Source organism: Engraulis encrasicolus, unplaced genomic scaffold (genome assembly GCF_034702125.1).
Source record: "Engraulis encrasicolus isolate BLACKSEA-1 unplaced genomic scaffold, IST_EnEncr_1.0 scaffold_26_np1212, whole genome shotgun sequence".
NCBI classification, from domain to species: domain Eukaryota; kingdom Metazoa; phylum Chordata; class Actinopteri; order Clupeiformes; family Engraulidae; genus Engraulis; species Engraulis encrasicolus.
In genome coordinates, this window is record NW_026945555.1 from 329,716 (window position 1) to 342,215 (window position 12,500).

Sequence of the window (12,500 nt, forward strand, 5' to 3'; positions counted from 1 at the left end):
TAACTATATACAGTATACACACACACACACACACACACACACACACACACACACACACACACACACACACACACACACACACACACACACACACACACACACACACACACACACACTACAGGTAACAATATATGTAGCCTATAGCGGTCTTTGTAGATAGTCCGACAGGGTCTTTAAAATGCGTTTTTGTGCATATAGTCGGGGGCGTATTAAGACACTGTGGTGTCCCTTGGGCACTACACCTCGCAGGTGCCCCCCTTTATGAACAATATCTGTGTCACGTGGTGCCCCCCAACTGGCTGTAAATGGTGGGTGCCCCTGGGCCCTGCGCCTCGGGCCCTTATGGATAATACGTCCCTGTCATCAGTTTAAATGGCTCTGTATGCTCTCGCAGCAGCCTGGCACAGAGAGGTCTTTGCAGATAGTCCTACGTGATCAATAAGGTCGGCACTCGGCACTATAGGTTTTCTTTGGCCTTAAAGGGTATGCCACTATACTGGGGCTTATTAAAATTAAAATAGTTGGCCGGGGTTTATAAAGGTGGTAAAGTGTCTTTTTTTCATGTAAGCTGTTGTCTTGCTTTAAGACAAGTTCAAAGAGGGAGCATGTCGCTAAGCTAGTGAAAGTCAATGGATCCGTGTAGCATTGTCCATTGACTTTCACTAGCTTAGCTTGTCTTAAAGCAAGACAACGCTTAACATGAAAAATAAGACACTTTACCACCTTTATAAACCCCAGCCAACGATTTTAACTGTATTTAGCCTCAAAATAGTGGCATACCCCTTTAAGACATGTAATAGTGGCATACCCCTTTAAGACATGTAATAATGGCATACCCCTTTAAGACATGTAAAATATTTCCCCTTGAAGACATTTAAAAGCTTTGCCCTTTAAGACATGTAAAATATTTCCCCTTTTATCTTTTACCTGGAGTGTTGAGTTAAACAGTTAGACGTAATGAGCGTAATACCTACATGGGGATCAATAAGGTCTAATACATACATAGGGATCAATAAGGTCTAATACATACATAGGGATCAATAAGGTCTAATACATACATAGGGATCAATAAGGTCTAATACATACATAGGGATCAATAAGGTCTAATACATACATAGGGATCAATAAGGTCGGCACAGAGATGATCAATAAGGTCGGCACTGACGGGAGTGTTCGGACTGCCGTCAGTACAAGGGGTACAGTAGACTGTGTCTGTTGCTCTGTAGCTTAATTTGTTTTCACAGACTCAACGGCAATAAAATTTAACAGTGTCAACCTGCATTTTTTTTATTGCACTAGCAGCCACCGCGGTAGTTTGGAGGAAGGAAGTGGCTCATTGTCGAGAGCACGTCCCACAAAGTGGAATGTTTCTATGGAGACACTGTTCAACTGTCCCGATATGACTTCAGCATCGTAGCTTGCAATTACATGTGTTGTTTTTGGGTTTGTGTGAATACATGAAGCTAAACATGGGCAACTTATTTGATAAATATCACATCCAGCATTTTCCTCTCACAAGCCATAGCCTGGTGAGGGTTAAAGGGGTATGCCACTATTTTGGGGCTTAATACAGTTAAATTGTTGGCTGGGGTTTATAAAGGTGGTAAAGTGTCTTATTTCTCATGTTAAGCATTGTCTTGCTTTAAGACAAGTTAAAAGAGGGAATATGTCGCTAAGCTAGTGAAAGTCAATGGATCTGTGTAGCATGCTAGAGTGGCTTTGGTCGAGAAGACCGGTCATAGCGTCTGCTGCCGTGGTCAGAGGTTCACACCAAGTGTCTAGTGTCCAAGTGTGAACATTTCTGTGAGTCTGGCTGCATCACTACGCATAAAACTTGGCTTCTGAGCATAAACCGCGCTATACCGCTAACACGCGTCACCAGACAAGGTCGACTTTATTGACAATTTCTTTACATGCACTGGTCATATAAAAAAATGTAAGTAACGGTATTTAAATTCTTTGTATGCAGTGGTGTAGTCTACTTTTTTATGGTGGGTATACTGTATATTTGAGCATTTATTTGAAGTGGGTATACTGTATAAATGTGTGCTATTCAAAATAATGGATCAATCAATTTGAAGTGGGTAAAGTGAAATTCCTGAAATTTAGAGGTGGGTATACTCCATATACCTGCGTGCTACGTAGAATACATCACTGATTGTATGACCAGTGCATGTAAAATAATTCACAACAAAGCCCTCTTGACATGGTTGCTGAGCATCTGCCGGGCTATAGTGTTACCGCAGAGCTACACCAGCGGCAACGTGATTCAAGCGACAGAATGCAGCAGCAAGCGATACGAGAGATTGAGGAGACTAGAGTATGTCCGTACAGGCAGAAGGCAAAGCATTCAAGCATTCCCATTGGCTGTGGTCACTGACCTCTATACAGTCATTGGCTGTCGCCGCTTGTCGCCGAACCGCGTCATAGAAAGTTGAAAAGATTTCAACTTCAAATTGTCGCGCTCGTCGCGCAAATCGCTCTAGTCTCCAGAATCGCTTTTGTCTCTCGACTCAATACAAAGTCAATTACTTCCGTCACTCGACTCGCTCAGATCGCCGCTGGTGTATTTCTGCGGTTACCATTTATGTGTGCTCTCTTGCTCTTTCTGCACCCCCCCTCCCCCCGCCCCCCTCCTCTTTCTCTCTCTCAGGTGATTGGCCAGGCCAGTGCTAGCTCCTCCCATCACACTGTTCACACGCAGCCAATTGGTCAACACTTTGACCGCGTAGAAGATTTCTACATTCCAAACCCCAACCTCCTGGACACCCACATAAGGTATACACACACACACACACACACACACACACACACACACACACACACACACACACACACACTAAAACACAAACATACACACTAAGTAATGAAAAATATTAATAATGCATTTCATTCACAAGTGCCTTTCAAAACACCCAACGAGACTATACGAAGATAAACAAGATTAAAAACAAGACATATTATGAGCTCAGAGAATGTAAACACAAGAGAAAACAAAACAGAGTTACAAAGTATTATATTGCATTATGCATAGGCTACATTACATTCCATTGCATTACATAACATTGCATTATGCATAGGCTACATTACATTCCATTGCATTACATAACATTGCATAATGAGTACGCTGACTGAAACAAATGAGGTTCGAGTCTGGATTTGAAGAGCGGTAGAGAGTCGATATTGCACATGTCAAAGCGAAGTGTATTCCATAGCTGAGAAGTAGACCATGATACTGAGGCAGGCAGAGGGGACAGAGGAGAGGATGGAGGAGGAGGAGGAGAAGGAGGAGGAGGAAGAGGAGGAGGAGGAGGAACGGAGGCAGACAGAGGGGACAGAGAAGAGGATGGAGGAGGAGGAGGAGGAGGAGGAGGAGGAGGAGGAGGAAGAGGAAAGGAGGCAGACAGAGGGGACAGAGAAGAGGATGGAGGAGGAGGAGGAGGAGGAGGAGGAGGAGGAGGAGGAGGAGGAGGAGGAAGAGGAGGTACTGAGGCAGGCAGAGGGGAAAGATCGGAAGATGGAGAAGGAGGAGGAACAGAGGGAGTGAGCAGGAATAGCAATTGGAAGAAGAATAGTCAGATAATGAGGGGCAAGATTGTGGATGGCCTTGAAGGTGTGAAGGAAGATTTTAACATGAATTCTATATTTGATAGGGAGTCAGTGATGCTGTAGTGCAGGGGTAATGTGGTGACAGGAAGGGGTTTTAGTTATGATGCGGTCAGCTGAGTTCTGGACCAGTTGGAGCTCATGGAGGAGTTTCTTTGAGGGACCAAAGAGGAGAGAATGACAGTAGTCAAGCAGGAGGTGACAAGACTGTGTGCAAGGATGGAGGTGATGGAGGGAGGGAGGGAGGCGGTTTATGTTGCATAGAGATGAAAGTAAACAGAAGGGGTTATTGATTTGGGAGTGGAAGGAGAGAGAGCCATCGAGGATGACACCCACACTGTCAACTTGAGGGGAAAACAGGAGAGTTGTCACTTGAAAAGCTTTGGATAGGCTGTTTTGGGGGCCTAAGAGTTGGACTTTAGTTTTGGCACTGTTAAGTTGGATAGGCTGTTTTGGGGGCCTAAGAGTTGGACTTTAGTTTTGGCACTGTTAAGTTGGATAGGGTTTATGTGGGGCCTAAGAGTTGGACTTTAGTTTTGGCACTGTTAAATTGTAAGAAGTTTGGAGGTGAACCAGGATTGGAATTCTGGATTTTTGAATTCAGGCAGATGGTGGGGGGTGGGGGGGGGGGGGGGGGGGGGGGGGGGCGGGGGGGGGTGGGGGGGGGGGGGTGACAGAGGGTTTGCCAAATGTGTAGAGCGGTTTGTCGTGTTCATAGCACTTAAATAGTCAAAATAGTAAAAATAGTGAGAATTGATATTAAATTAATGGAAGATGTTGCCATGGGGAGCTAGGTGATGAAGAGGAGGGACCCCAGCACAGAACCTTGGAGCACACCAGAGGTGACAGGGGAGGGTTGACCAGTGTGTAGTAGTACATAGAATGTGTGTGTGTGTGTGTGTGTGTGTGTGTCCTGTAGGTTTGGCATGGTTCTCCACCGTGATGAGATGGTTCTCCTGAAGCTTGACCTTGAGAGCGGTTCCTACGTAAAGAACATCAGCCTCGCCGAGTTCCACTGCGTTCCGCAGTCACTCGCCTACACCCACCTGGGGGGACTCTACTTCGTCAGTTGCCGTGACGACCAGGTGACGACAACAACAACAACATCAACATGTATCCATGCCATGATGCTTTCAAAATTAGAGAGGGTGTATTTGCAATTTTTATCCAATTTTCATTTAATTTAAGAATTACCACGAGTATGGTAATATTATTGTTTATCACAATAATGCCTTGGCCAATTTATCGTGACAGTTATACGAAGAGGTGAGGTATGGTTGTGTAATTGAGATTTGTTTTTTAGAAAATCGTGGCGCACGGCGCATCTGTGGCGCACCGCGCCAAGCCCCCCACACTTGGGCTTGCATGCCCATGGGGACCCCGGTTCGAGTCCGGACGGGGTCATTTCCCAACCCTACCCCATCTCTCTCCACACTCACTTCCTGTCGCACCTTCACTGTCCTATCCGAAATAAAGGCCCAAAAAGCCCATAAAAATATACTTTAAAAAAAAGAAACCTTGATATGACATTTTATGAGATATTTTTACATCTCTCACCCCTGCTGTCCTCTAATATCCTTCATAGTGTGATCTAGAATCTTCATAGAGTGTTCTAGAATCTTTTTTTAGATATGTTTTCCCCCTAAGGCCCGGCGCCCTGGTGTAAAGGTACTGAGATGAGTGTGTGTAACTGTACTGATGTGTGTACGTGTGTGTGTGTGTGTGTGTGTGTGTGTGTGTGTGTGTGTGTGTGTGTCTGTCTGTGTCTACCTAAGGCTCGGCGTGTTGGTGGGCGTCGCCCCCAGCTGTTGGTTGACGCGGTGACCGACCTGGTGATCGGCGAGAACGGTGACGTCAGCGGAACACCATACGTGTCACCTGACGGCCGACACCTGGTTACCGTGGACGACGGAGAGGGGTTTGTGGATCAGATGTTTTCACATAACATGTCATTTCTAAAAAAAGGAAGAAATCTAGTGACACAAGGATGTCTTTAAAGGACACTGTGTGAGATTTTTAGTTGTTTATTTCCAGAATTCATGCTACCTATTCATTAATGTTACCTTTTTCATGAATATTTACCACCACCATCAAATTCTAAGTATTCATTATAACTGGAAAAATTGCACTTTTCATACATGAAAAGGGGGATCTTCTCCATGGTCCGCCATTTTGAATTTCCAAAATTAGCAATTTTTAGCTGTAAAAATGACTCTACTTGGACCATACTAGGAAATAATTTGTTTATTACTCAGTAAACTTTCATGTAAATATCTAATTTGGCAATAGGCAGCCCAGTTTCAATGAGCAGCGTAGTTGCAGTACCCTTTTTTGACCATTTCCTGCACAATGTCCCTTTAAAAGTTATTTCTTATTTATTTACAGCGCATTAGATTAATGTTTTGACAAAGTGTCTTCATCAGAGTCTTTAAGGACCACCAGATTCTTCCCTTTTCTCTAAAGTTTGGTCCCACACTGTTTGCAACGGTATTATCAATAGTAGCGTGTAGTTCGCGTTTCCCTTGTTCTATGTATACTTTCTATTTTCAGCATTTATTTACAGGAGAATGAGAATTCAAGCAAAAAGAATCATCACTCCCTCAGATGCTAAGTACTTGGATTCCTTTCAAACAGACTCCATGCCTGGGATGCGAGGGGGAATTAGCATATCTATGGACACTGGGCCTCAGGGGAGGGTTCCAGAGTATTTAACCCCTTAGCGCAGCACTATGGCGCTCTGTAATGTCATGGCAATGTTGTTATGATCAGGGGTGCACATAACTGGTACGCAGGTGCGCATGCGCACCAAAAAATTGCAATGCGTACTGCCACCTCGTCACTACAGCGCACTTGCGTACTGACTATCTCACCAGACTGTTTATGTTGGTGAATGGTCAAACATGTCCAAAAAGAAACAGACAACAGCAGCCTGATCAGTTTCTTTGGAGTTTCGTCAACAGCAAAGAAAATTGAGTCAGAGATTTAAAAAAACAAAACTTTCCGAGAAGTGGCTCCAAGTGCCGTGGCTTGAGGCTAATGATGAGCCGACAGAAATGTGCCAGTCCCTTGAAATGCGGAATCGTTCCGTATGTGGTAGTGAAAGAATGCGTTCCGTGTTGAACAGGTAAGGGACGCGATGTGTCCCGTTTTCTCATGAATGCCTAAAAATAGACATGTCACTCGCATATCAACTGTAAATATCTAACGACAGTCAGCGCGAGAGCGACCGAGTTGAGCTCCTGGCTCTCTCCTCCTCCCTCCATCATTATGGAATTGTGCCGTCTGTTAACTCCCAGAATGGACCCGCACCCCCGTAATTGTCATTAAAAATTGGCAACTCCGATGCATAGAAGTTAAAAACTGAAAGCATGCATCCATGCGCGTGGCTTCTTAAATGCACGCAGTTCCCGGCCAGCTCCACTTCTTAATTTCGTCAGCTTCCTCCCACCATATTCCAAACGGACACCGCATAGGCCCTACAAGTTTATTCCCCCTCTGTGCATCAGTTAGCAGGCATGACGGCGAAATCGGCAAAAACAGATGAAATCCAGACAATAATCACTTAACTTGAAGATGACCTGTTGACCATTTGTAGGCTAATTAAGATTTAAAGAATAGGCCTACCAAACTAACAACACATTTGATTAGGCCACCAGTTGCAGTAGCCTTCAAACAACATGTGTCAACGTTCATGGTGATCATGTTTTATCCTTCGACACTGCAGACAGTAGACTTTTTTTTTTTTTTTTTTTTTTTTTTTTACCGCGGATGAGGTGCGTACCAAAACATATTTGCTGGTGCGCATATGAGTAGCGGCCTAAAAAAGTTATGTGCACCCCTGTTTATGATGTAGTTAAGCATTTTCAGCAAGTGAATAGGGTCGCTGGCGACCCCTGCTGCAGCAAGTGAATAGGGTCGCTGGCGACCCCTGCTGCAGCAAGAGAATAGGGTCGCTGGCGACCCCTACTGCAGTAAGTGAATAGGGTCGCTGGCGACCCCTGCTGCAGCAAGAGAATAGGGTCGCTGGCGACCCCTGCTGCAGCAAGAGAATAGGGTCGCTGGCGACCCCTGCTGCAGCAAGAGAATAGGGTCGCTGGCGACCCCTGCTGCAGCAAGAGAATAGGGTCGCTGGCGACCCCTGCTGCAGCAAGAGAATAGGGTCGCTGGCGACCCCTGCTGCAGTAAGAGGCTAGACCAGGGTCCAGGAACACCCGATGTGACTCCTGTTTTCCAGCCCAAAAAATGCTAAAAAAAAAAAAAAAAAACCTGCCTGGAAGCATGAAATCCCGCCCAAATTCACCTAAATTGTAATGATTTCTATGGCTCTAAATGGTCTATGGCTATAAATCGGAGGAAGAACCCTACAGAAAAACCCTTTATTCTGTAACTGTAACTGTCTTTTCTTTTCTTTCCACTGAACTAAGTTAACACATCACTTACTGCGTTTTAGCTTGTAAGACATAACCTCATAAAACCATAAAGTGGCAGTAACATCCTTCACTGCGTACTGCTTCTGAAATATGTGGGGTTTTTGTAGTTGACAAGTGTGGACAATGTTGAACCAAATTTTTCGACACAAAAAAAACAGAGCTATTATGAAGCCCATCTCTGGTCTAAACTCAATTTCAACCAGCTATGCAGTTGCTGCGTTCTTAGAGGTTCGAATCCCATCCTTACTTCTCCATACGTCTCTATCCATGACTGAGGTGAACCTTGAGCAAGGGAACTAACCCCACACTGCTCCAGGGACTGTATCCTATACCCTGTACCAAGGCACCTAACCCCACACTGCTCCATGGACTGTAACCAATACCCTGTACCAAGGGAACTAACCCCACACTGCTCCAGGGACTGTATCCTATACCCTGTACCAAGGCACCTAACCCCACACTGCTCCATGGACTGTAACCAATACCCTGTACCAAGTCTGTCAGGGTCTTAAAACCCAAGGCCACCCTCAGAAGGAAATGGAGACGAAGGACAGAAATGCAGAGAATTAGAGTTCGTTCAAACTTAAAGTTTTACTTAGTTCAAAGTCAGGTTGACAAAATCCCAACAATTCTTCAGCAGGCAAAAATCCAAAACAAAAACAAAGAGGCAAGAGTTCAGTCTTTCAAAAAGGGCATCAAAAAGGCAACAGTTCTTGGGAAAGTCAAAGTTCAAAAAATCATATGCAGCATTCCATGGCAACTAAAGGGTTAAATCCCAAATCTTCAATTCCAACAAAAAAAGCAGTCTTCCAAGTGTCCAAAATACAACAATGATCAAAGTTCATAATCCACAAAGAAAGTCCAGAGCAAAAATCCTCTTCAAGCAAAAGTAAGTCATAAACAAAGTTCCAAAGTCAGAAGCAGCAGCTCAAAAAATAGCAGTAGCAAAAATCAGGGACAAGTACTCACATGTGGCTTTCAGGAGATCTCAGCAGAGTCAAAAGGAAACAAAGGCTTTAAATAGGCAACCCAATCAATTCACCATCAATGATTCAATTGACCAATAACAAAAAGACAGGTGTAGCCAATGGCAAAGGGTAAAACAAAAATACAAAGATAAATGGCGACATCTAGTGGCCAGATTAAAGAACAGCAGGCACAATTGTCCACAGAACCTAACAAAGGCACCTAATCCCACACTGCTGTAGGGACTGTAACCAATACCCTGAGTAGGAAACTGCCCATTCTGGCAACACTATTCTCTTGCTTCCTTGGTGAGACCACGCCAGGTCTGATCAGGGATTCCTCCAATCGATTGGTAATTTTAGGACCAGTTCAGTCAATTTAAACATGCAGTTGTAATGATCTCACTACCCTGGACTTGTCAGTACCTGAGATTTTTTTTTTTCTTCAGCCTTTTCCGAGATCCTGGTCATTGTAATGGGGGCAGCGCTTTGTTTATTTTTTTATTTTTTTATTTATTTCCAAAAACATCCAAAAGGTAATACAACATCAGCAGACAACTACCAAACAGCGGTACCTTTTGGGAAAATATTTGGATTAGGCAAAAATTTTTTTTTTTTTTTCTTTAAATGCAAACAAACGCTGCCCCCATTAGAATAGCTCATATCTCGGAAAGGGCTGAGCCAAAAAATATGGAATCACCGGGTACTGACAAGTCAAGGGTAGTGTGAGCAATACAGCAGCATATTGAAATTGACTGAACTGGTCCTTTAAGTATCGAAAATAATCCAATCGATCGTTAATTAATACATGTCTGCTGACCTCACCGGGTGATGATTGCCTGCCTGACTGCCTGAATGATGAATATTCCCACAGGTTGGTAATTAATATTTAATATTTGAGTATTGATGTTCCCTCCCACAGGTTGCTACGGTTACAGGAGGTGTCCCCGCGCGGGGCTCTGGGCCGCCCGTTTGACGTCCACACCAACCTCCACGTGTCGCAGCTGGCGTTCATGCGCTCCTTCACCACCGCGGGGCGCTACAAGGCCTTCGCCAGCTCCTCCAATCAGACGGACGCCCTGGTGGTGGAACTGTCCAGCGGCACCGTGCGATTGGTCAAAGGTCTCCGGGAGCCCCTCCCCACTCGCCTCTGGCCCTGGTCGTCAACGGCAACGGCAACAACGCCCGGTAACGGTAACCGTGGTGGCGAGCGTTCCCCTGGCAACCGTGCGATGGTGTCGAGCGGGATGTTTGGTCAGTACCTGGCGTCCCCGGCGAGGTCATCGCTCCTCGTACTCGACGGACGACTCGACCGACTGAACTGTGAAATCACCGACGTGGAGAACGGCAACACTGTGGTGTGGATCGGGGACATGTAGACACACACACACTAAAACACACACACACGCGCGCGCACGCACACACACACACACACTCTAACCCACCAAGCCCATGACTCCCCAACTCCCCTCACTGAGACCAAACCGGGCACCCCTTATGGTGCTGCACTGACACACACACACACACACACACACACACGCACACACACACACACACACACACACACACACACACACACACACACACACACACGCACACACACACACACACACACACACACACACACACACACACATCTCTGCACAACACACACACAGATTTAGATGACGCACTGATTGCTAATGTAATAAGTAATGTAACCACTCCAGAGAGATGATTGTAAAAATGAAAATAATCTGGTGAGATTATGATGTGCGTTAAGGTAACTAATATATTGAGATTATGACATGCGGTAAATAATCTGGTGAGGTGATGATATGTGTTAAGCACAAATTAATACTCTGGTGGAATTATGATGACGTATGCTAATCGGATTACGACATCTTGTGGGATTATCATCTCTGGTAATTTGGGGATGTGTCTTAACCTAGTGGGATTGAGGGTCGGTAATCTGGTCACATGTAATCAGGTGGGATTACGCTGTGTGGTAACTTGATGTGTTGAGTTCATGTTTATTTTCATGTTTATGTTCATGTTTATGTGTGTGTTAAACTGAGAGATAATCTGATAATTTTATAATCTGATAATGTGATCTGATTGATGTCTTCTCCCCTGTGGGTCTCGTCTATGCACTCTGCATGTAACACACACACACACACACACACACACACACACACACACACACACACACACACACACACACACACACACACACACACGCACACACACATACACCACTAGTGGCTCCCATCCCATCCCACACCGCGGGGACAAGCTTTCAAAAGTTAGTTTGTGTCATTTTCTAGATATTTACAATATTTACAAGAGACATTTATTATTATTATTATTATTATTATTATTATTATTATTATTATTATTATTATTATTTTGTCTTCTCATTTCCTTCTCCATGTCATGCTTTACTCATGATGACACATACACTATTAGAAAACTGTAGCGTTCTAGAACACGGGAGCATTCTGTACTCCATTAGAACACTGCAGTGTTCTATACTCCATTAGATCGCTGTAGAGTTCTAGAACACTTTAGCGTTCTATACATTAGAGCAGTGTGGAATTGTATGCTCCATTAGAACGCTGTACAGTTCTATACTCCATTAGAACACTATAGAGTTCTTACTTTCTCTCCATAGAGTATAACACATACTCCATTAGAACACTGTAGTTATTTTCTACCTGTGAGCAGTGTAGCTGTTACTTTGTTTTCTTCCCATGATAACACGTACTGTATTAGAACACTGTAGCGTTCTATACTACATTAGAACACTGTAGCGTTCTATACTACATTAGAACACTGATGCATTCTATACTCCATTAGAACACCGTAGAGTTCTATATTCCATTAGAACATTATTGCGTTCTATACTCCATTAGAAGAGTGTGGAATTCTATACTCCATTAGAACACTGTAGTGTTCTATACTCCATTAGAAGAGTGTGGAATTCTATACTCCATTAGAACACTGATGCTTTTTGTCTTTATTTCTACCCATGAACACTGTAGGGTTATGTTTTAATTCTACCCATGAGCACTGTAGGTTTGTGTTCATTTTCTCTTCCTGTGTGCTGTGTGTTTATGTATTGTAGCATTTCTGTAGTTGGTTTCTGCCAGTGCTAGAGAGCCAGAAGTCATAAGAGCAAGTTGATACTTCACTTCATTTTACCACACAACAGAGCACAACACACTACACTACACAACACTACACTACACTACACTACACTACACTACACTACACTACACTACAGAGCACAACACATTACACTACACTACTCTACACTACACTGTACTACATTACACTACATTACATTACACTACACTAAAATACACTACACTACATTACATTACACTACACTACACTACACTACACTACACTACACTACACTACACTACACTACACTACACTACACTACACTACACTACACTACACTACACTACACTACACTACACTACACTACAGAGCACAACACATTACACTACAC

The 12,500-nt window shown here is 44.1% G+C and overlaps 1 protein-coding gene across 1 annotated transcript in view; it reads left to right on the forward strand.

The window, feature by feature from the left end:
* The window catches only part of LOC134442920 (follistatin-related protein 5-like), a 47,873-nt gene extending 37,493 nt beyond the window's left edge, over window positions 1-10,380 (forward strand). The window contains exons 6-9 of the mRNA XM_063192883.1: window positions 2,654-2,778; window positions 4,526-4,691; window positions 5,382-5,524; window positions 9,924-10,380. Coding sequence (XP_063048953.1) covers window positions 2,654-2,778; window positions 4,526-4,691; window positions 5,382-5,524; window positions 9,924-10,380 — 891 coding nt within the window. The remainder of the gene's footprint in view (window positions 1-2,653; window positions 2,779-4,525; window positions 4,692-5,381; window positions 5,525-9,923) is intronic.
* The last annotated feature ends 2,120 nt before the right edge of the window (window positions 10,381-12,500 follow it).